The 23,546-nt window shown below is 37.4% G+C and overlaps 2 protein-coding genes across 2 annotated transcripts in view; one reads left to right on the forward strand and one right to left on the reverse strand.

Annotated features, from left to right (window-relative positions):
• Positions 1–9,658, forward strand: part of LOC134220936 (uncharacterized) — a 31,489-nt gene extending 21,831 nt beyond the window's left edge. The window contains exons 2-3 of the mRNA XM_062700079.1: positions 8,414–9,409; positions 9,475–9,658. Of these exons, the coding sequence (XP_062556063.1) occupies positions 8,414–9,409; positions 9,475–9,630 (1,152 nt within the window). The 3' untranslated portion in view covers positions 9,631–9,658. The remainder of the gene's footprint in view (positions 1–8,413; positions 9,410–9,474) is intronic.
• Positions 9,659–10,164: 506 nt separating this feature from the next.
• On the reverse strand, positions 10,165–10,805 carry LOC134227622 (uncharacterized). Its single transcript, XM_062709236.1, has 2 exons — positions 10,647–10,805; positions 10,165–10,566 (listed from the first exon to the last, which is right to left on the reverse strand). Exons 1-2 carry the CDS (start codon positions 10,737–10,739, stop codon positions 10,165–10,167), a joined length of 495 nt encoding a protein of 164 aa, XP_062565220.1. The 5' UTR covers positions 10,740–10,805.
• Positions 10,806–23,546: the final 12,741 nt, after the last annotated feature.

Genomic DNA, 23,546 nt, shown 5'->3' on the forward strand with positions numbered 1-23,546 from the left:
TCTTTTAGTGGAATGCCTAGAAGTAGTTTGATTTAAAACGGAAAGTAGTAGATACGGGGTTCGACTTTTCTCATACTGTGTATCAAGTGTGATATCACAAAATAAAATTTGAAATCGAAAAATTGCGTTTATTATGCAGTAGAAGGAAAATCCAGCCCCGTACTGCTAACCGTTTTTAATCAAATTGCTTTAAAAAACTTCCCGTATGTTTCCTCGTGCATTTTTTTTTATTTCACGTAAAATGCTGGATACATGACGAAAACAGAATAATATAACTTATGTTATTGAAATTTAAATTTTCACGATCGAAAATCATTTTGCGATACATAATTAAATACCCACGCGAAATGTACGGTACAATATGAACGGAGCTTTAAACTTCAAGAACAGCACTAGCGCCACACCAACAAACGGTGGCTTCAAGAACTAGTGCTTGGTTCACGGGGTTGATTTTTTCCTGACGAAACGAAACGAAACGAAATTGGAAATGTTATTGTTGGTTCGAAACGAAAAGAAACGAAATTCAGATTTACTTCCGAGACTTCGAAACGAAACATATAAACGAAACATTATAAACATAATGCTAAATTCAAATACAAAAAATCCGCGGTGAAAACTAATTTTGTTTAATATTTTTAATGAATAAAATTTTAGTTAAACTAGCTGACCCGGCGAACTTTGTCTCGCCCAAAACTGATCAATTTACTGATATATTGTTTTACGTATGCAATTTATTTAAAAAAACAAATCGGTTATTTAAAATAATTTTTCTTTTTTTGGACATTTTTATCATGACACTTTTCGAATTAATTTAGTAGCCAAACCAAAATTAACACAAATCGATCTTTCCGTTATCTGATGATAATGTCAACTTAGATGACATGTTTTGAAATTACAATACAAAATGCACGACAAACCATTTCATCGGAGGGATTGGATTTTGATTGTCATTTTTTTTTCACCTTCATCGTAAATAGAAGAAGGAAAGGGATATAAATAAGCAAAAATTTGGCTGTCTATTCTTAAGTGATGCGCGGTCGTACAAATGCTAACTTTGTTTTATGTATATTGAAAATTGTAAAAAATCATGAAAAAAATCATGCAAAATTGTACGAAAAACCATTTCAACCAGAAGATTGGGCATTGATCTTTAAAGTACACAGCATTTTGTTTTCACATGATTTTTTTGTGGCTCGTATTTTTGATCTTGTGACAATTTACCTCCAAAATCTTCCCAACATGTTTAAAAAAAATCCAGCATAAATAAAAAAAAAATCATATGATAATTAATATGTGGTAAACATTTAGGATGAGTGGAAAATTGAGAAAATGTAAATCGTGTAAAAACAGAATCCAGTGTATACCAGTTTCATCATAACATTTTCCCCCGTAAACAGAAGAAGAAAAGGGATATAAATTAGCAAAAATTGGGCTGTCTAAATATTCTTGAGTGAAGCGCGGTCGTATAAATGCCATTTTTGTTTTATATATATATATATATATATATATATATATATATATATATATATATATATATATGATCAAAATTGAAAAAATACATGCAAATTGTACGAAAAAACATTTTAACGAAAATATTGAGCATCAATCTTCAAAGTATTCCATTTCATCTTAACATTTTTCATCGTAAATAGAAGAAGAAACGGGATATAAATTAGCAAAACTTGGCCTATCTATTCTTGAGTGATGCGCGGTCGTACAAATTCCAACTTTGTTTTATATATAGAAAGAAAAAGAAAAAAGAAAAGAGAATGAGGTCGATACAGATAATTAAAATTTGAATTATGTAGGGCAAAATACCTATTCTTGGCAGTCTAAGACATTCGCCAAATTGAATGATAGAAATAATGAATAATTACACTAAAACACAGGTATAGTTCAACTGATATACATTTGTATGCTCTTCCTTTGATGATTGGTGTTCACTTAATATAATATCTTTTACCACAAACTTAGTAATAAATCTTTCTTCTATATATATAAAAATCAATCTATGTATGTATGTTCGCTAACTACTTCTGAACCACTTGGCCGAATTCAACCAAATTTGGAACACACGTTCTCTATCCTCAGGGGAAGTTGACAAAGGGGTGGGAGGGTCATTTAGAAAAGGGGAGGGTTTTGTTTAGAAAACGAACAATTATGTGTAACTTGCATCTCCTAGGACCGATTTCAATCAAATTTTGTACACATATTCAATATAAGGAGACAACCATATGAGAGTGTAATCTTTGAAAGGGGAGGGGTCTGGAGGGAGGGTATGGTTCAGAAAACGGGTAATTCAGAGTAAATTCTGAACCCCTGCACCGATTTCAACCAAATTTGATACAAACATTCTCTACCCTAAACAAAAAGATAACAAAGCAGGTGGGGCGGTCATTGTAAAAAAGGGAGGGTATGGGGAGGGTTGTCTTTATAAAACGAGCAATTCAGTGTAACTCCCAACCCCAGTACCCATATCAACCAAATTTTGTACACATATTCACTAAGAGTAGTCGATCATATGGAAGTGTAATTTGGTAAAGAGGGAGGGGCTGGGGGAGGGTATTGTTCAGAAAACAAGCAATTCAGTGTATCTTTTGAACCCTGGACCGATTTCATCCAAATTTGGTACACACATTCTCTATCCTAAGGAGAAAATAACAAAGGGTGGTATGATCATTGGGAAAAAGGGATGGTAAGGGGGAAGGGTTGTATTTAGAAAAAGAGCAATTCAGTGTAACACCTAACTCCCAGGACCGATTTCAACCAAAATTGGTGTACACATTTTCTATCCCAAGGAGAAGATAACAAAGGAGGTGGAGGGTCATTGGGGAAAAAGGGAAGTTATGGGGGAAGGGTTGTCTTTAAAAAAATGAGCAATTCAGTGTAACTCCCAGGATAAATTACAACCAGATTTGGTACACTTATTCTCTATTTTTGGAAGATGTTTATTGAAAAGGTAGAAGGGCCAAACAAATATATAAAAATAGATTGATACAAAGGAACAATTCTATGAGCGGTAGATCTACCTCTGTGGGTTTTGTGCTACAGCATTGGACATTTTAATTGAATAATTTACTTTTCAGTCCCTAGCAAAGCCGAATACATATAGCTATTAGCTATCTATATATCTCGGATACTTATTCAACGTATGTGACGTATGTGATTTTGTAAACAAAAATTTAAACGTTGATTTCTGCAATCTGATAGCACTCCCACGCAAACCATCGCCACATACAGGTAGGGGGAGGTTTCGGCTACATGTTCGTTGTGTTGGTTTGCGTAGGAGTGCCATCATATTTGACAAATCGACGTATGCATCTTTGTTTACAAAATCACATACGTCCTTTTGAATAAGTACCCGAGATATATAAAACTCAATGTTTGTATGTTTGTGTGTATGCTCCAGCCTAACTTCTGAACCCATTATTGTATTGTTTAGTTATCGATCAATTTAACCATTTATCGAAATTATGGTTGCCCAGTGACAAGCAATGATTAATGTGTTTCCTTCTGGATGGTGAATGTGATCCCTTCTTTAAAAATAGACGTTTGCCCGGAATAAGGCATCGGTGGATGTTTTTCCTTCTTTAGAAATAAACGTTTGCCCGGAATATGGCGATTATGGGTTTGCTCCCTTCTTCAAAACCAGTCAATGTTTTCAAATGAAATCTGCCTTCTTCTGATCAAATGATGAAGTATCGATAAGAAAACGCAATTATCCTGTTGACCAATTGGTTTATTCATTTTCCGATTGTGAAAAAAAAACTGCGAATCAAACTGGCAATTCCGAGCAAGGCCGGGTACATAAAGCTAGTTTAATATAAAATAACAGGTCAACGTTTCTTCTATTGGCATAGCAATTTCTATTATCAGCAATGAGTTTGCTCCCTTCAGCAACTAGACATGGAAATAGAAAACTAACAATGTATTGGTGGCATATGCTGGTTGTTTATATCCTCTAGTAGTAAAATTCATTCATAATAATCGGCCGCACGCTCATCTCGCTGCACTCAATTTTGGAAGAAATTTTTATTAATTATCAAAACTGGCTTAAAACAAAACATGAATTTTAGCCTTGGCATCAATTTTATCCCCCTGTCATAAGACGAGTTTATACAATCCCATTGAATTCCACCACTTAATTGTATCCTGACAGATACGTATTTCGACCTCAAAAGTAAGGCCGTCTTCAGTGTCTCGTACTTGACTCGACTAAGTCGGCTAGTCGACTAAGTCGACTAGTCGAGTCAAGTACGAGCCACTGAAGACGGCCTTACTTTTGAGGTCGAAATACGTATCTGTCAAGATACAATTAAGTGGTGGAATTCAATGGGATTGTATAAACTCGTCTTATGACAGGTGAAAACATTCCACTAAAAAGCTCAAAATAATTTTCTTATCAATTTTATGTCATGTGGAAGAAGTCAAATGACATGCAGATGACATTTTACAAGCCTGCATTGTAAATCAAATCTTACCCCTTATGCGGCAACAAAAAACAGACGTGAATGGCAGATAGGGTACCCGTGTACCCAGATATTGACAATTTCATAACTTTTACCATTTTTAACCTATTTCAATAATGTTGGCCATTTTGGAGAAGGGAACTTACATACTTTTCGTCCGCTGCCAAGATTTACATATTTTGTCTTTTGTGATGCCTTAGAGTCTTCACGCGTAAGCAAAAGTCTATCAACCAGTTTCAAATATGCTCTTTACGGTCCTTAGATTTGAAGGTCCTTACATGATATGTTTGTTTCATCAAAATAATCATGGGGGTTGTGTACAACGACGTAAACTATGTAAAACCAAATCTATACACATAAGATTGAGCTGGAGCCACCTCATTCGTACACTACGTTTCACAGTTGAATAATTGATTATACCCTAAAAGTAGGCAATTATTTATGGTTGAAATGCGCTATGTAGGAACGGGAATGGTTATGATTTTTTTTATGAGCTTGGAAAGTATTAAAGTTGCAAAAGGAAAACGGTTCTGTCAGCCACATAAGGCTTAAAATACTACGGTGTAGTAAAAATCTGAATAGAAGCATTTGTATTCTAACACTTTTTTAAAATAAATGCCAACGCCGGATATTTTGTTCTTAGTTTTGCTAAAATCAAATCACATGGTATTGTGCGTGGTATTTTTTAGCGTGTGTTTGATATGCTCACAAACACATTCTCTCGCTCTATTCCGAAGTGCGCTGCTGTCAAAGAAAACGAACAATCCCGATTTTATTTAGTGAAACATAGAGCAAATATTGGATAAATTTGCTATTTGTGGTGATAATCAAGTGGTAATAAAGTGTAAAAAGTAGTTTACGTACCTAAATTGTCGTATCATATACGATAAAGAGAAGAAACAGGCGATCCAAAAAAGTAAGTAACAGTTTGCTTTTCGTCTGCTGCTTTCTTGGGCAATGCAATAATGGCAAGGATTTCGTGTGTGCAAATTTGTTTCGGTGATTAATTCGTCAAATCTTGCTACTTTTACACAAACAACTTATTCAAATGGAAGCCTAGACTTGAAATTGTGTGATTGAATCAAATTTATGTTCATAAATAGTGTATGTTTGCTGGAAATCGCAAATATTGTTGAGGGTGCCAACAAATGTCGCACCCTGCCAAAGCCGTATTCTACCCTACCACAACCACCCCCTCGAATTTTCCGGCGATAAAAAAAATCGGAAAATTATAAGGATTTAGAAAACATTCTTAAACAAATCCGAGGAGTTTTCCCATTTTTTTTTTTTCATTTTAATATTTATGTTTGATCTTTCCAGGACATAATTTTTAACTGCAACCAACAAATTTCATATTGATTAGATCTGCTCGCCATTTTGAAAAGTATTACAGATTTAAAGTGCCACCCATCCATTGCAATTAACATCTTGAATGAAGTCTCCAAGCAAATTTTCAACTAAATTAATGAATCTGTAAAACTTACCAAAATAGTCTTTTCAACAGATCTAAGCAGTATGAAAGCTGTTGATTGCAGTACAAAACTCGACTTTTCGACGAAAATCGTGACTGCTAGATGGAAACCTTTTTTCGTTTCATAACTTCACTTCTCACTCATGTTTTGCGAGAACAATTAGAAAAATTCTGTGGCGGAAATTAGAAAAAATCTATTCGGTAGTAGTCAAACCTTAACAATAATAGCCGAGGAATGCGCTTACTCTAGCAACACCATCACGCTATCTGTATGCAGTGCAGGCATTATCTTATAGTGCCCAAACGTCCCGAATCCTGCGTCCCGTATCTTGCTCGCATTGCCTGGTACCCGGCAAATGTTCCACATTCCATGAAAATGTAAAGAAATCTGTAACAGATCTGAATAATTAAGAGTAAAGAGGGGACTTGAGCCTACTAAAGTTGATGGTTTTGATGGTCTACTGAAGTTATAGGATGAAGGTAATTTTGAGTATCTTAACAGTTGTCGCAATAATCAAAAATACACAGTCAGTTTTAATTTCTGCAGTTCAGCAAAATAAAGAACAGACTTCCGTAAAAAAAATACGGTTATTGCTGATTTCCAGTAAACTATTTGCAGTGTTTTAGCAATAAAACTTCTCAATTGAACTGGTGAGCACGTTCCAATTTCCTTTATCTCTTCAATTATACTTTATTAACTTAAAAATTGAACATTAAATACGCACAGGGCATCGTTTGCTTCTATTGTCGCGGATATTGTTGGAGTCCCAGGTATCCGGTTCACGCTTTAGTTAGCAACGGTGGCTCTTCTCGACCTTCTATTCCCCGAATAGTTAGTACGAATAAGGGCGTCCTTGTGAAGTTTTGCTGTACCTGTTATGAACAACTAGCACATCCCATTCCCTGCACATTCTGAAGAAACCTTTCTTGCTTCAGAAGTGAATCCTTCTTGTAGTACTAGTCTTCGTAACATTAGGGGAACCATTACGGAGCATGAGATATGATCAAATTATTCGTAGTACACTTCACCAACGCCCCCAGCTGGGTGCGATGTAGATGACACACACACACATGACGCCCCACTCTAATATTACATACACAACTCAGTCAACTTAAGTAAAAATATAGCAAACCAAAACGATGAGATCTACAAATTATTTTTACTTCACTGAACAATATTATTTAAGGTCACTCCTGACGGAATACAATTTTCAAAGTACTCGCGTTTTCAAGGACACACCATTCGATACGGACGCAACGCACAACTGTCATTTTTATTTTTTCAGCTTTGCTGCGTCGCAGCATGCGTGAAAAAATAAAAATGACAGTTGTGCGTTGCTTCCGTATCGAATGGTGTGCCCTTGAAAACGCGAGTACTTTGAAAATTGGATTCCGTCAGGAGTGACCTTAAATCAACATCTTTTATGCATTACGTTTTATACATTTTCAACAAAACATTAATGGCATTTCCAATTGCAAAGCTAAATCCGTCTCTGTTGAAGATACATAATTGTATTATGTAGTGAAATTTAGTGAAAGAATAAATATATATAAAATTTGGAATAGAGTTTGATTGGGCGGCGTAGCCGAATTTTTTATGATATAAACATTGAAATTATTAAAAATTCATTTCGAAATTCCGCGAAATTCCGTTCAAATTCGTTAAAAGTACGATTTTTCTATCGAAATTTTTTAAATTTAACGATACGAAACGAAATCAGAAAACCAGATTTCGCCAAACTCAAATTCCGCTGAATTTCGTTTCGAATGCTCTAAAACGATTTTTTTTTTCGAAATACCGCATATGCTTACCATCAGTGGGCATCCATCATAAATCTGCTCCAGCTATGTATAGAACGCTTCTTTCTCGTCGTCGGATCTCCCTTCGTGTGGGCAGTACACGTGGATGATGCTATAGTTGAAGAAATGGCCTTTTATCCTCAGCCTGCACACCCTTGCGTTGATTGGCTGCCTCCCAATCACGTGTTGGCGCACCTTGCCCAGTACTATAAAGCCGGTTCCCAACTTTGATAGAAGGTAGCCGCGCGATGCCCCCTTTTCCCCACTTTCTGTCCTGTCCAGCAGATTCCCTAGATGTCCCTGCCCAAATGTGTCGAAAATGAAATTAACGTTCAATGTAAAATAAAATTCTGTATGCAAATTTCTTTTAACCTTGATTTCTTAGCATGACATGTTTACGCAGATAGTAACTGTTTATTATTGATTAGGATCTAGATAAATACATGTTTTGTTTCAAAAATCTGAGCAGCCCAGGAGTTGAGAACTAATCAAGCTGTAGTGAAAGTCATTCAGTTGTATTTCGATTTTATTATCCTTATCATATTTTAACCCGTTACTGTCATAAAAAGTTGTTAAATATAGATCAAATACAAAACGAAGCTATTAAATGTTTTTTTCAAAGTAAATTGACCTTTCCTCTAGTTGACTACACTATTTTCATCTCTTATTTCAGTTGAAAACTATTCTTCTAAGTATACTATTCCAAGCATCCACCGGAAGGCCGTTCTCATTTCCGGATGGAACTCGAGCAAACGGAGATCGTAGCGGTGAATCGCGATCACCGGAAGGTCGCAGCATTCAAGGTGGGTCCAGCCAAAACAAAAATCTGGACATCTACAGTCGATACAGCGTTTACGAACATGAAGATGAAGAAGACTACCACCGTAGAACATCGACCACTCCTCGTCCTTATGTCACTTTCAGTACAACCCGACAAGCATTCAACCAGGCACCGAATGCTCACTTCAATCGACTTCCACCGGCGAAAAACGACGAACCGATAGAAGCAGAACCCGAAGACGACTACGACGATGGAGATGCGGTGGATGGAGTCGACCCTCCACCGACAAATGCTGAAGCAGACTACAGCAGTGGCAGCACCGGATACGGTAGTAAACCAGTCACATTCAACAATTTGTTGTACAACTTCAATGACAACAACAAATTTGGCGGATTCGGAAATCTGTTCGGCGAGAATCGCCGCAAGTACAAACACAAATTTAAACGACGGAAGCCCGGGCAGCCGTGCATTCCCTATGATCTCTACAATCGACTCCGAACGGGTCGCGATTCCAACGGAAATAAGATTGACCCAAAAACGTTGATCCCACCGTTGAACTTGGTGCTGGCCGATGTGAACTACTACTCTCCGTCGAATAACTACAATGGGCATGGAGGTGCTCACGATACGAGTCACGCGGATACTGGAGGGGCCGTGTTCAACAACCATTTCTACGATGCCGTAGGAGGGTACCCGTGCACAGGAGGTTACAATCCACATCACAGACCACACCACAAACCACACGGAGGTCCGCTGGGATTCTTCGGACAGGGTGGACTGTTCGATTGGAGGCCGTCAGCCGATTCTGTTCAAAGCGATACCGGCGAAGGCGGAGTCGGAAATAAGCCGGCAGTGGTGTTCAACCTGAATGATGCCATCGATACAGTGGTGAGTTTTGGTTTGATCATTATGGTGGGACATATTTAATAAGCACGTTTTTTCATGAATTTTAGGCAACTAACTGGAGACCAGGTGAAAGTTTTCAAATGATGATGAAGGTTATAGCAGATTTCATTGCAACCGTTTCCGGGGCTCCTGGAGAAGTCGTGGGAGACGCAGTGGATACAATTCGGAAAGTTAACAAAGAGTATGCCAGTTTGCTTGGATAGAATACTCTACTGTGTAAATAAAAAAAATTAAAAAATTAAAATTTGTGCAAATTAATTATTCCAAATCCAAACCCTTCGGGATCAATGTCAAATCATTCAGCAAGACTAAGCTAAGGAGGTATGAATCGTTTTTCTCTACGTTCGAGAACTATGAAATTTCATTGGTTTCGGGATTATAGTGCTGTTCTTTTTTTTTTTTTCTTATAGGCATTACATCCCTCACTGGAACATTGCTGTCTAGCAGCTTAGTATTCATTCAGCACTTCCACAATAGTTAACTGCAAGGTTTCTAAGACTATTTTTGCGTTTGTATATCATGATTTTAATACGATGATACTTTTATGCCCACTTTCATGAATGGTTTTGCTTTATAACCGGGCATCTTACTGTACGGCTAAGGAAGGCCCCTGCTGAAATTGCTGGAAAACCAAAATTCAACATCTCTCGTTTGAACACACTCAGAAATCAGAAATCAACATAAATAACTTTTACATGTTGTATTAATTAAATAAATCTTAATGACAATTTTTAATACTAATTCTTCCTGCAATATTTCATGAGCTTTCGCATTTTCACCGGTCGAACTCGCTTTTTAGAGGCGTTTCTTCGTTGTTCATTCGTCCCATCCATAATCGACGACAGCAGATCACATAACCGGCACTGCGTACTTCCATCGGATTTTACGTTACCGGATTCCTTCGCCGTCTTCCGTGACCACTCGCGCATCGGTTTCATCTTGTTCAACCGTGCTCCCGGCAGCATCAGATCCGATGGGTGGGGAGCCGTCTCGTAGATATCGTGAAAAGGAAATTTTGAAAATGATTGCATCAGTGGTTGGAAATACTCATCCTTTTGTTCCAGGGCTGGCCAGGACACTTTGCCGCAGCTAACGGCCGTCAACCACGTGGTCAGACACAGCACCGATACGAGCAGTAGCTGAAACAAAACAACGAACGAATTTTCATCGAGCAGCGTCTTGACTCTGACCTTGGCCTTCGCCTAGTATAGATACGAACCATGTTTTTTCGATGATGGATCGCCGACTGACGGCGGTCAGCAGCTTGTTCCGCGGAATACGGCACATGTCTGACGGAAGGGCAAGCAACCATCTGCTGGCATCGCCAACCGTACAGCAGGCGCGCGGCTTGTTTTGGGTTTCGGTCAGCTACCTCAAACAAAACAAGCGATGCCGCCGGTATCGAAAGAGCACGCACTCTTGTCTCTCCGCATGCTAACTGTTCTACTGGCCTGGTGCTTCCGCGGATTATACAAAAGTCATGTATTTAGATGCGAGAGTTGGTGATCAGATGCCACATTCGCATGTAACCGGAAAGTAAAAACGTCATTACAGATTACACAAGATATTGATGTTGACATAACTGCACTTTTTGTTGTTATGCACAGACCAAACTCATGGCGCTGGTTATTACTTTCGTTCGGAATTGAGATCTCAGAGTTATTTCTCCATTTTACGTAGCTTACATAGAGACAAGTATGCTATGTATTACGATTAATTAAGTTTTATGAATTGAGGTAATGAATGTATGTGCGTGTGTAAAAAACGTGCTTTTGTGAATTTAACCTCAAATATTGTTTAAAATGTGATGGTAATTGCAATAAATCAATCAATGCATATTAAAATATTGGATTATTTTTTTCATCAAGTCCTAGTAGAACGTAAATATTCAATTAAATTAATTCAAACTCGTATAAGGTAGTGACATGTATTCCCGGTAGAGGTGGATTCCAATTCCGACCTAGGTCCAAAAACGAATGATAGCAATATTATTTTGTCAAAACTTCACTGAAGCTCTTTGCGCTTACTCGAGAATTTACGATGCAGTCAGTTGAAACAGTCGGGCAGCAGGGACTATGTCCAAGGGCTTGACGATCCCTCCCCAGGCCATCAACAAGTTGTGGGGCTTGCCTAGGATGTGGTGGGGTTTGACAGTGGGCCCTGTTAAACCTCTATAAAAAGCTGCATGTATCCGCAAGTAGGCCCCACCAAAGCGACCGTGTGCCGCTCAAAGCGCACAAGCCCAAGTCCTGGTGTTAGATGGGACGCTAAACAGCCCTGACACGACGGCCCTCCGACGAGACAGGAGGTTTGCGCTGGCCCAATAAGCCGCCTAGAAAACCAATCATTACGAACAATATAAGAGATAATTGAAGACTCTTATATACCGCACAGGCCACTTCGGCCTTAGTCTGATTAAATAAAATAATAGTTGAAACAGAATATTTGAGTAAAGTTGTCGCAGCGCTTTACACTACCGGGAATAGATTGGGGAAGGAAGGTTTCCTATTTGTCTACCGAGAATCAAAGTAGTTTTATAGTAGCGTATTTTTTGTATAGATCCTCTAGATAAATTTACCAATATATAGTAATTCATTTTTTTTGGATTGGCTACAGTGCTAATTGTGTTGGATGATTGATTTGTTTGGATTCCTCTGGAGATCTCTTCAGTGGATATAAAAAAAATGCTGAACGATCCGGCTAGAATAACCTTTGTGCGAATGTTTCCAATTTGAGTGAAGCCAGTCGATTGAAAAAAATTCTTGCGAGATCCAAGGATTTCCAAGTTGGCGAAATTCGCAAGCCAAATGGCGACTACACTTCTAGACCAACATTTGAAAAGGGCGTAACAGCCAAAATTTATTCCTTCTGATTCTTCATCTACATATACAAGCTTTATATGTAGACGAAGAATCAGAAGGAATAAATTTTGGCTGTTACGCCCTTTTCAAATGTTGATCTAGACTTCTTCTGACGAAGAAGCGTTAGAGCCCTTATTTGATACGCACTTCCCTGGATGTGTAGATATAGCATCTCCGGATGTTCCTGATGTCTTTTCATGTAGTCATGGGTTTTAGGCTCAGGCTCGTAGAATCAAAATTATCGCTTCAATGGGCTCTTAACAGTTTTGCTCCTTACAAATCCCCAGGGGATGATGGGATCTATCCCGTTCTTCTTCAGATGGGTTTTGAGGATACCAAACATGTTTTGAGAAACTTTTAGTATTCAGTTTTGCTACTGGGTATATTCCCATATCCTGGCGAGATGTCACTGTAAAGTTTATTCCAAAAGGAGGACGGTGCTTCGTATAAAGAAGCAAAGAGTTTTAGAACCATCAGTCTGACCTCATTTCTTCTGAAATGCTTAGAACGTATTATCGAGCTTCACATTCGTGATGACTGCTTGGCAAACATGCCTCTTCATGTTAATCAACATGCTTACCAATCTGGAAAGTCCACCGTGACTCTCCTACACAAGGTTGTCTACGACATCGAGAAATCATTTGCTCAAAAGCAATCATTCTTGGATGCGTTCTTAGATATTGAGGGTGCTTTTAGCAACGTGTCTTTCGATGCAATATTGGAAGCCGCACGTTGTCATGGACCTAGGATAGGATGTGCCAACTAGTCATTAAAAATCGTACCGATTTTCTGTCACAATCGTACCGGTTGCTGATTGGTTGAAACTGACAATCGATTACTTTGATTGGCGGCGGCGTGTTTTTCGTAGGGCAGCATGTTGTTAGTTTGGCCGTGTTGCTGGTATGTAAAGTTGATATTAAGCCATATACTTGAATGTTTGAGTTCGAGTTTTTTGACACAAAATTAATGCATATTGAACTGCAAACGCCATATAAATTATGCTCAAGTGTTGTAGAGGTTTCAAACTGTTGATTTTAAGCATTATCATTCACTTTTCTGTCATTTTTGATATCAAAGTCATATTCTCATTAGCGAAAACTTCCTTCTGTTAGTCTTCCGCTTCTCATACATAAATAATGGATGAAACGGAAAGAAAACCATCAACTTTTGATACATGATATTTGGAAGATTTTGTATCAAATTAATTTGGCTGCACTGGTGACCACCTCGTCAGAGCAACCGACTAAAAAACAACAAGGCAGTCTCAATTGAATTGTCACATCCTATCCTAGTCATGGACTACCTAATATAATAATCAAATGGATTCACCAGATACTTAAAAACCGACATCTCTAATCGACACTACATTAAGCAACGATTAGGAAATTAAGTGTCTGTGGCTGCCCCTAAGGGGGAGTATTATCTTCACTTTTGTGGAGCCTCGTGGCAGATACGATATTGAGATTACTCAATAATGGCGGTTTTCTTACCTATGGATTTGCCGACGACTATCTAATATTGATAGTCGGCATGTTTATTACTACTCTATTCGACTTGATGCAAAACGCTCTTAAGGCAGTTGAAAGTTGGTGTCGCCAATATGGCCTTTCGGTTAATCCGAATAAAATATCTATTGTACTTTTCACGGAAAAACGTAACTGTAATGGTATTCGTCCATTACATATTTTTGGTTCTGAAATCAATGTAACTGATCAAGTAAAGTATGTGGGTCTAATTTTAGATTCAAAGTTCTCCTGGACTCCTAACATTGTGTTCAGAATTAAAAAGGCGTGCATGGCTTTCGGCCAATGCCGAAGTAATACACTTCTGTTCAGATAGCCAAGCAGCTATTAATTCTCTCGCAACGGCCAACTCGAAGTTAGTTATCGCATGTCGAACTCAAATTGAGGAACCTAATTCAGTGAATACGTTACACCTTATATGGGTACCAGGTCATTCTTCCATAGCTAGAAACGAATTGACTGATGAGTTAGCTCGCACTGGAGCATCACGAGACTTTATTGGCCCTGAGCCAGCTATTTCAATATCTAAGTGTTGGGTGAAGCGTTTGATTAGTTCTTGGGCATCAACTCAGCACAATAGGCATTGGAGTAGTTTCGATTCATGTCGACAAACAAAATTATATATCCGAGAACCATCTCCGGTAGTAGCAAACTATTTAGCTAATCTGTCTAAACAGAATTGCAGTGTCTTAGTCAAGGTCTTGATCACTACTGCCGACTCAACTATCACATGGCAAATATTCAACGTGTGAATTATTTGTCTGTAATGGTTGTGAATCCGATTATGGAACTTCTTTTCATCTGATATGTAACTGCCCAGTCTACTGAATTGCATTTCCAAATATTTGGTAAACACATACTAAGTGAAGTTGACTACAGAAGCCTGAACCTTCAAAGTATTCTGTTGTTCATAACCCGTTGTGGTAAGAAGCTATGAGCTTTTGTATACGTTTTATGCCCTCCTAAAAGGTTTTTTTTGTCTTTATTAAAGAGACTTTCAGCCCGAGGCTGGCTCGTCTCCGCTCCTCAAAGGTCCCAAAGGTCTCAAACTCCAAACCCCAAACAAACCCATTTTTCTCCCATTCATATTCCTTTCCTTTTTGTTCACTTCATTTTCAGTCAGGTACGTGATGAGAAAGGCTGTGAAGGTGATGGCACAAATCTACCAAATTGAGGTGAACGTGCCCCTGGAACAGACGTTCTGATACCTGATTCCTGATTGTACCTGATTGCGGTTCCCCCACAAATGTTATGTACCAAAACCAACCTTTTTTGTACATTTTGGTGCCCCCACACACTGTCGGCCCCCTCGCCCCCTTCTCGCTAAATCCGGCCCTGAGTATGCTCCATGGCGCCGTAAAGTGTTATACACGCCTGAGCCTACCAAATAAACGAACTTACCTCCTTTCGAGTGCAACATTAATTGTCAGTTACTCTGTTTAGAGTAAAACTAGACGGTTTACCTATGGACTTAACCACGAGCTTCATCTTTTTCACGATTCTACTTCTTATCGGTCGGAAAAGTAACATCCGCTGCTGGCCGATGAATATTTCAATGAACTCGGATTTTTTTGGAAAAGGTCTATATTTTCAGTTTAATTTCAAACGTAAAAAATCAAAATGGCGGCCAATATGCCTTACGGCAACACCTCTGCAAAACTGCGTGAGTTCTAAAAGACGCAAAACACAAAAAGTGTTTTTTTACCATTGTACTGACTTTGGTACAAATAAAAATATCTTTAAAATTCAAAATTTAACTATATGGATACAGGGTTTGAAAAAAAATATCTTCCTTTTACTTCCATTATTTTTGCCTTTCTCGTATACTAAGTATACGTAAAGGCTATAATTTCACTCCAAAACCAAACTTTTGATAGAAGGCTCGGAGACCCATAGTGTTATATACCAATCGACTCAGCTCGACGAATTGAGGTGATGTCTGTTTGTGTGTATGTATGTATGTGTGTGTGTATGTGTATGTGTGTATGTGTACAAATTTTGTAGACACACTTTTTGGAACTTAGCATTACCCGATTTACTCGCAACAAGCTGCATTTGACGGGGAATGCGGTCCCATTGTTTGCTATTGAAAATTGGCCCGATTGGACATTACATTTCGGAATTATTGAAAAACCATTGTTTTTTTCCAAAAGGTCCTCCCTTGGAAAAAAAAATTCAAAATCGAGAATTTTTTTTTTCAAGAATAGTGGGAATGCATAGTAATTAATGTAAAAACATGCAAAATGATGGAAAATATGCGATCTATCCCCCTAAAGTGCTTTTTTGACCTTTCCTATGTGATTTTTTCAGTACATTTTACGATGCACGAGAAAGGCATCGCCGCTAGGTGGATTAATCTGGGTTTTTTTATTATTAATTATACGTATACAGATTCACTTTTATGCAAAAATATAATGTTTATTTGCAAACTGATAATATGTTTGAACGGGTGTTCAGTTAGCCTTGCGAGGTCCGGCATAGGATGTTTTCGGGTTGGAAACTTTCTTGACACCCTGGACATACACCCAACCAGAGAATGCATGCATGAATGTGATAACAATCATATAATCACAGGTAGAAAGGTAATAGAGATAGCAAAGGGTGATGTTAGTGGAATTGGCGCTATGTACGTCCTTCTCAGCCATCAAGCTAAACGTAGTCGGGAAGATTGTGTGAGCTGCATTTATACTGCTGTGCACGATGCACATATTTGTTACTGGAGGAGCCATCGAGAATCGGTTAGATGTATTGATCGAAACCAAATAAAACGATTAAGTGCAATGAGTGGGCGTAACAAATATAACATTATCTGAGCGGTTTGCATGCGAGATTTGATACAAAACGCTTAATGCAAAAACTGACACAACTTTTCGTTTGGGTTTAGTGTATCCATCGTACCAGCCAAAAGATATTTTAGTTACCTGATAAAGATTGCCGCTTCGGTTCCCTTTGTTCTGCTGCCCGAAACATGTGTGGTACCTAACTGTCAAATCGTATGTATTTTTCCTTCATTGACATTAAGATCCCCTATCCTCGCCAGCAAAAGATGTTCCGGACAGCGACGACAGCGACAATGTTTATCTTGTAACTAAAATATATTTTTACCTGCCACACAAGATACATACTCATGCAATGGCAGGCATAGAAAATGCTTCATCCACTTACCAGTTTTGTGAAAATCTTATATATAAAAATTAATTTCTGTCTGTCTGAACCTTATAGACTCCGAAACTACTGAACCAATCAGAGTGAAAATTTATATGCAAAGATTTTTGGGGCCGGGGAAGGTTCTTAAGATATCTTCGTTCTTCACCTTTGGAAAGGGGGGCTCCCATACAAATGAAACAGAAATTTCTGCATAACTCAAAAACTAATCAGGGTTTAAATCAATTTTAGGCGAAACGAAGTTCGTCGGGTCTGCAAGTAATAAATAAAACTTACCAACTTTGTGAAAATTTGGCTCAAAGCTACCGGGACCTCCCCTTAACAGATCCTCTTTGCCCAACTTTACTATCAGAAACCTTTGCATTAACCTACTTATGTCCTCTTGGTATATGTGTTTTAGTTGCGGTCCAAATTAATACTCATATGTGTCGCATGTCTTCCAGGGTCCTTATGTACATGGAACAGTTTTGGGCCACTTATAACCGCAGTATAATCATCTAAATCTGACAGTAAAACAGACAGCTTTTATTAAGAAAATTATGTTGAGCTTTGTTGTGGAATGTCTTCACTTGTTATAAGACGAGTTTGTGCTATCTATCTCATTTAATTCCACCACTTGATTGTACCTTGACAGATACGTATTTCGACCTCAACAGTAAGATCGTCTTCAGTGTCTCGTACTTGACTCGACTTGCCCACTTGACCAGTTGATTGTACTCGACTTATCGAGTCAAGTACGAGACACTGAAGACGACCTTACTGTTGAGGTCGAAATACGTATCTGTCAAGGTACAATGAATTGGTGGAATTAAATGGGACAAACTCGTGTTATGACAAGAGTCAGCTTTTTTCATAACATCACTGCCAGTCAATGGGGGCTAGAATGGACACACACATACACTTATAACCGCAGTTTAATCATAATATTATTGGCAATTATTGGCTATCAGGGATAAATAAAAATATGCTTGCAAGCATGCAATACTGTTACTGTAACTGAAATATAGGTGCGCTAGTGTTGTATGCAGCTTGGAATAAAAGCTTGTCTTGTATGCAATATTCGGTACAATATCCAGTGGGATGCTGCATCAGCTTTTTAATCTTCTCCATGCATCATAAAACAAGTATCGAAGCATACCAAGCTCAGTCCATCTGTCATTTCACTCCGATAGAGTGGAATTTCTTCCTTGTCATATGAAAAGCTAGTACTATCCCAAATAATTCCATCACTTAACTGTAACTTTACAGATACGTATTTCGACGTTAATAGTAAGGCCACCTTCAGTGTCTCGTACTTCACTCGACTCCCTGCATAAATCTCGCTTAACTTTTCAAAAGGACCTAAGTAACATTTTTTTTATGAATTAGTTTGAGTGCTGCATTCAAAGCTTTCATATTGATCTGTTGATTTTATTATTCAAATTAATTCATGAAAAACATATTATGTAGCGAGAAATATGAACTATGCGCAGAACTTATCTGTTATAATTTAAGGGAAGAATTATCGTAGTTGCGATGGTCTCACTAATAGTATTTTACTTTAAAAGGGCTGGCTCATATATTGTTTCAACAGTATCTCAGATGCTAAACGGACATATGACCATATGAGTAATGGGCGGTAAAGTATAATTTGCATAAGAAAGTTATGCTGAGCTTTTAGTGGAATGTCTTCACTTGTCATAAGATGAGTTTGCCTTCTTCTTCTTCTTATTGGCATTACATCCCCCTACTGGGACAGAGCCGCCTCGCAGCTTAGTGTTCATTAAGCACTTCCACAGTTATTAACTGCGAGGTTTCTAAGGCAAGTTACCATTTTTGCATTCGTATATCGTGAGGATAACACGATGATACTTTTATGCCCAGGAAAGTCGAGACAATTTTCAATCCGAAAATTGCCTAGACCGGCACCGGGAATCGAACCCAGCCACCCTCAGCATGGTCTTGCTTTGTAGCCGCGCGTCTTACCGCACGGCTAAGGAGGGCCCCATGATGAGTTCGTACTATCTCATTTAATTCCATCGATTGATTGTACCTCTGATAGATTCGTATCTCGACCTCAACAGTAAGGCCGTCTTCAGTGTCTCGTACTATATAGATTCGACTGTCGTGCCAAGTACGAGACACTGAAGACGGCCTTACTGTTGAGGTTGAAATACGTATCTGTCAAAGGTACAATCGAATGGTGGAATCAAATAGGATAGTTCGAACTCGTCTCATGAAAAGTATAATTAACATTTAAATCCGGTCGTTTTTGTTAATTTTTTATCCGATGTGCCATATACAGTGCCATATACAGTGAAAATTTCAAAGGAAAATAAACTGTTGGCTATGTTGTTTTAATACATTTCAATATTCATCTCTTCCTTCAGTGTATGCGCATATAGAAGAGTTGATTTTTTTCTAGGGGCCGTCCAGAAACCACGTGGTCATATATGGGGGGAGGGGGGGGGTTGCAAAATGACCACGATAAGCCACATGGGGGGAGGGGGGGTGTTGCTCTCGAACCACGTGGTTTTTTTTAGACGAAAAACTTTTGGTGAATAACAATAGCGGTGTAAAAAATACAAATCATTAAAATTCAATGATTTAATCATTAAACGCAAAGCGCATCTAAGGGCCGATGCCCACGTAGCGTCTTTTCAACTCAGCGTTAAAAAGACGTAGGTGTGCATTGAGAAAAATCGATAACGCAGTGTCGGTCGCAACGCCGATGCATATCTGCATTATTTGACCATCTTAGCCTAAGATCCTATATCCATACAAAAATAAACGAAAAAACAAGTTGCCATTCAGTCTCAATTTCCACAAAAAAAAATTTGGAAAGGAAAAATGGAAAAATATTTTTTTTAAAATCCGCCGCGGATGGTTTTTGGCATCACGCCGCCGACACTTTTGCATCAGCGGACTGCAGCTACAATTTTGAAAAATGTTCATGTTTTTACAATAATCCAAAAAATCTTAAGAAGAAAAATTCAAAAAAATTCCATGTGGATATTCAGGAAAAATCAAGTAAAGTAATTTCCTGTAAAAACTTTGACATTACTTCAAACAATCCTGATAAAGTGCTGGCATTCAGATTTTTTCTTGAACAATTCTCTCTGAAAAATTTTGCTTGGAAATTTTGCTACAAATTGATAATGAAAAAGAAAACAAAACATCTCCAGTGTAAATTCCGAAAATTTTTCCTTAAAACTCCGAAAAAAATCCATGTGAATTCTGTCTGAAAATGAAAAACAGTCCCGTGGGAAATACATATAATTTTCGGTGGAAAAACATTCTAATGTATTTCTTCGACAAGATCTTCCGAATCTTCACCAGATATTCTTCTTCATTTACAAAAGAAGTTTTTCGATCAATTTGAGAAGTGCACTTCAAAATGTCCAGTCTCCAGTTAGCCTTGCGAGGATTGCCAATCCGGAGATGACGAGTTCGATTCTCGTTCCTGTCTAGGATGTTTCCGGGTGGGAAACATTCTCGACACTCTAGGTATAGTGTATCCATCGTACTTGCTACACAAGATATATAATCGTGCAATTGCTGGCATATAAAAGCTTTCAATTTATAACTGAGGAAATGCTAGTAGAATATTGAAAAGTAAGTTGAAAAGCTGATCAACTTCCAGTTGGAATATGGAGCCAAAGCCACATGAAACACTTTGATATTCCCGTTGATTTTTTTTTTCAATTTTTCGGAATACTTTTTTACGCTCTTTGTGAATTCTATCACATTTTTTTAAATTTTTCAAGTATTCTTTTATTCGAGGCATTATTTAGAATTTCAATGGAAGAGTCTATGGATATATGGATTAAAATTCTTTGAATTTCCAAAGAATAAATCTTTAGAATTCTCAAGGTTCATGTTTTTTGAATTTGAACCAGAAATCATTTCAAAATTTCATCGGGATGTCATTTTGATTTCTTTGTAGGTTCAGCTAAACATTGCTTTAAATCTTTACCATGCAAAGATGCACAGGAAATGATTTAGAAAGTTTAAAGAATTTTCACATTTCACACTCTTTTAAATTTTGATTTAATTTTTCAAGGAATTCCTACTGGAAATGCTTCAAAAGTACGACCTTTACAAGTACTACAAAAGTACATTTTTTTTCGTTATTTCCACTTGTAAAAACATCGGAATTGGTGTTTCAGTCGAACTTTTTCGATTTCCTACTGGAAAATCTTAAGAATTTCTATCGGAAATATTTTGGCATATTCCGAATAATTTCTATTGGAAATTTAAAAAAAAAACTGCTGAAAATTTCTAAGAATTTCTTTTGGAAAACGAAAAAAAAATCCATTGGAAATTTAGAAGAATTTCCTTTGAAGATTAATTAGTTGCCCAGGATTCTGAAAAAAAAATCTTTACAGATTCTGTAAAAAAGTAAGCTGGATTTTTTTTCTAATTTACACTGGAAATTCTTCGGAATTTGATGTTTATTGGAATTGGAAATATTTATTGGAAAAAGGTTATGACATAGAGAAGCTTGGATTTGAAAAATCAACATGAAATTATAAATAAAATGCTTTTTAAATTCATAAAAGGGTCTTAGAACTAAGGAGATTCCTGCGATATGAAAAAACGTGGCAGTGTTCCAGAAAAAAAACACTCCTATTCCTAAAACAATCTGGGTTAAAAAATAGTGTTATAATAACGATTGAAATTGAATTCCAAAACAAATCTCAACCCTTTCAGGAATAATGGGTCATATATGCCCAGCGTTTTAGATTGTCTATAAAATCACAAAAGAGAACTAGGCCACCATTTTCTTCAGCAAAATTGTTCATCTAGATATTGGCTTTACAGAAAAAATAAGGGAGCTCAAATTTGACTGACCATGAAAACTCAGATATCCGAAACCTTGGGAAGATTTCGATTCTAAGAGCATGTAAATAAAGTTTAAATGTTTGAATCATTCTGAACAGATGGGCGGTCAGATAAGATGGTTCATCCTGAACGTTAAGCCAGTGATTAATATTCAGGAATACGAGATGCTCAAGGTACTTCAAAATGCTCTCAAGTTCAACCTACGAATCTACCAGATCAATCAAGACATTTGCAATGTTCTCATCATCGGTATATACTTAATCCGATGAAATAAGCATATGATACTTGTCGTGACCTAGACGAGGTTACTAGGCTCGTCCGTTCGTCGCAACAATACTCAGCAAACTGATCCGCTTTTCGCTTTTGACACAATAATTCGACATGTTTCAAAATAAGGTAGCTTGCTACCCATTCGAAAGAAATACATACCAAAAGAGCGTATTCAAATTACAAAAATCAACTGATTGCCAATACCACAATGCAGTACAGTGAATCAATTCGATACTTTATAGACCTGATCTTATCTACTACAATACTAATTTCCATTAACATGAGATCCAAGAGACAAGGTACCCAAAATTATCTTGAGTCAACATCAAGTTGCACAATGACTATGAGGTTTGTTCACAAACTGTTTTTGTAGGGCCTTAGAAACACTGGGTTCACGGACTTGAATGATCAAGTAGTGCAAACATTACGACAAAGTCTGTAGTAGCTTGTATAAATAATAATTGAAGTCATATCAACCCAATGGATCTACTGGGATATTATATCATACATCATTCATAAGTTGGTTAATTGGATAAATCGAATGATCCGAACTCCAAAATAATAATCTATATAAAAGGAATCTATAGGGATATTCAGTGATAAACCTTATAGTTATTAAAAAAAAAACACTAATGAAAAAATTTAAAAAAAATTAAAAATATAGGATATTTTGGAAAATTTCTAAACCATTTAAATTTTTCTCGAAAGTTTTATTAGATATTCGCGAGTCCACATTTTTTTGTATCCTCCTAATGCATTGAAGGTGTGCGAGTTCTAGATATCCTAATACCTGATACACATTACAACATGATAACATCATCAAAATTTTTGACTTCATGAAAATTTATAATTTCCATGCTGGGTTTAGTTTGATTTTGACTCAATTGAAATTGTCCATCTTCAAAATTGATCGGATTAACCATATGTTTTAGTTACATAAGGTTTTTTTTTTAATTTTTGGGGGAGGGGGGTTTCGAAAAATAACCACGATAAGCCACATGGGGGGAGGGGGGGGTTGAAAATCTTCAAAAATATGACCACGTGGTTTCTGGATGGCCCCTTATAAAGTTTATTCATTTGAAAATATTTTCCTGTTAGATGTGACTTAATTGAGCATACAGCGACTGATTTCTACAACATTTCATATTATAAACGCGACTAATGGAATTTAATGTTGTTCATGGTTATATCTTCTTCTTCTATATACATAAAAATGAATTTCTGTCTGTCTGAACCTTATAGACTCGGAAACTACTGAACCGATCAACGTGAAAATTTGTATGCAGAGGTTTTTGGGGCCGGGAAAGGTTCTTAAGATGGTTCAAGACCCCTCCCCGCTTTAGAAAGGGGGGCTCCCATACAAATGAAACACAAATATCTTCATAACCCGAGATCTAATCAGAGAATAAATTTTAGGCGAAACAAAGTTCGTCGGGTCTGCTAGTGTAAAATAATAAGTATTCGTTACTTGAAAAA

This window comes from Armigeres subalbatus, chromosome 3, assembly GCF_024139115.2.
Source record: "Armigeres subalbatus isolate Guangzhou_Male chromosome 3, GZ_Asu_2, whole genome shotgun sequence".
In the NCBI taxonomy this organism is placed as follows: Eukaryota; Metazoa; Arthropoda; class Insecta; order Diptera; family Culicidae; genus Armigeres; species Armigeres subalbatus.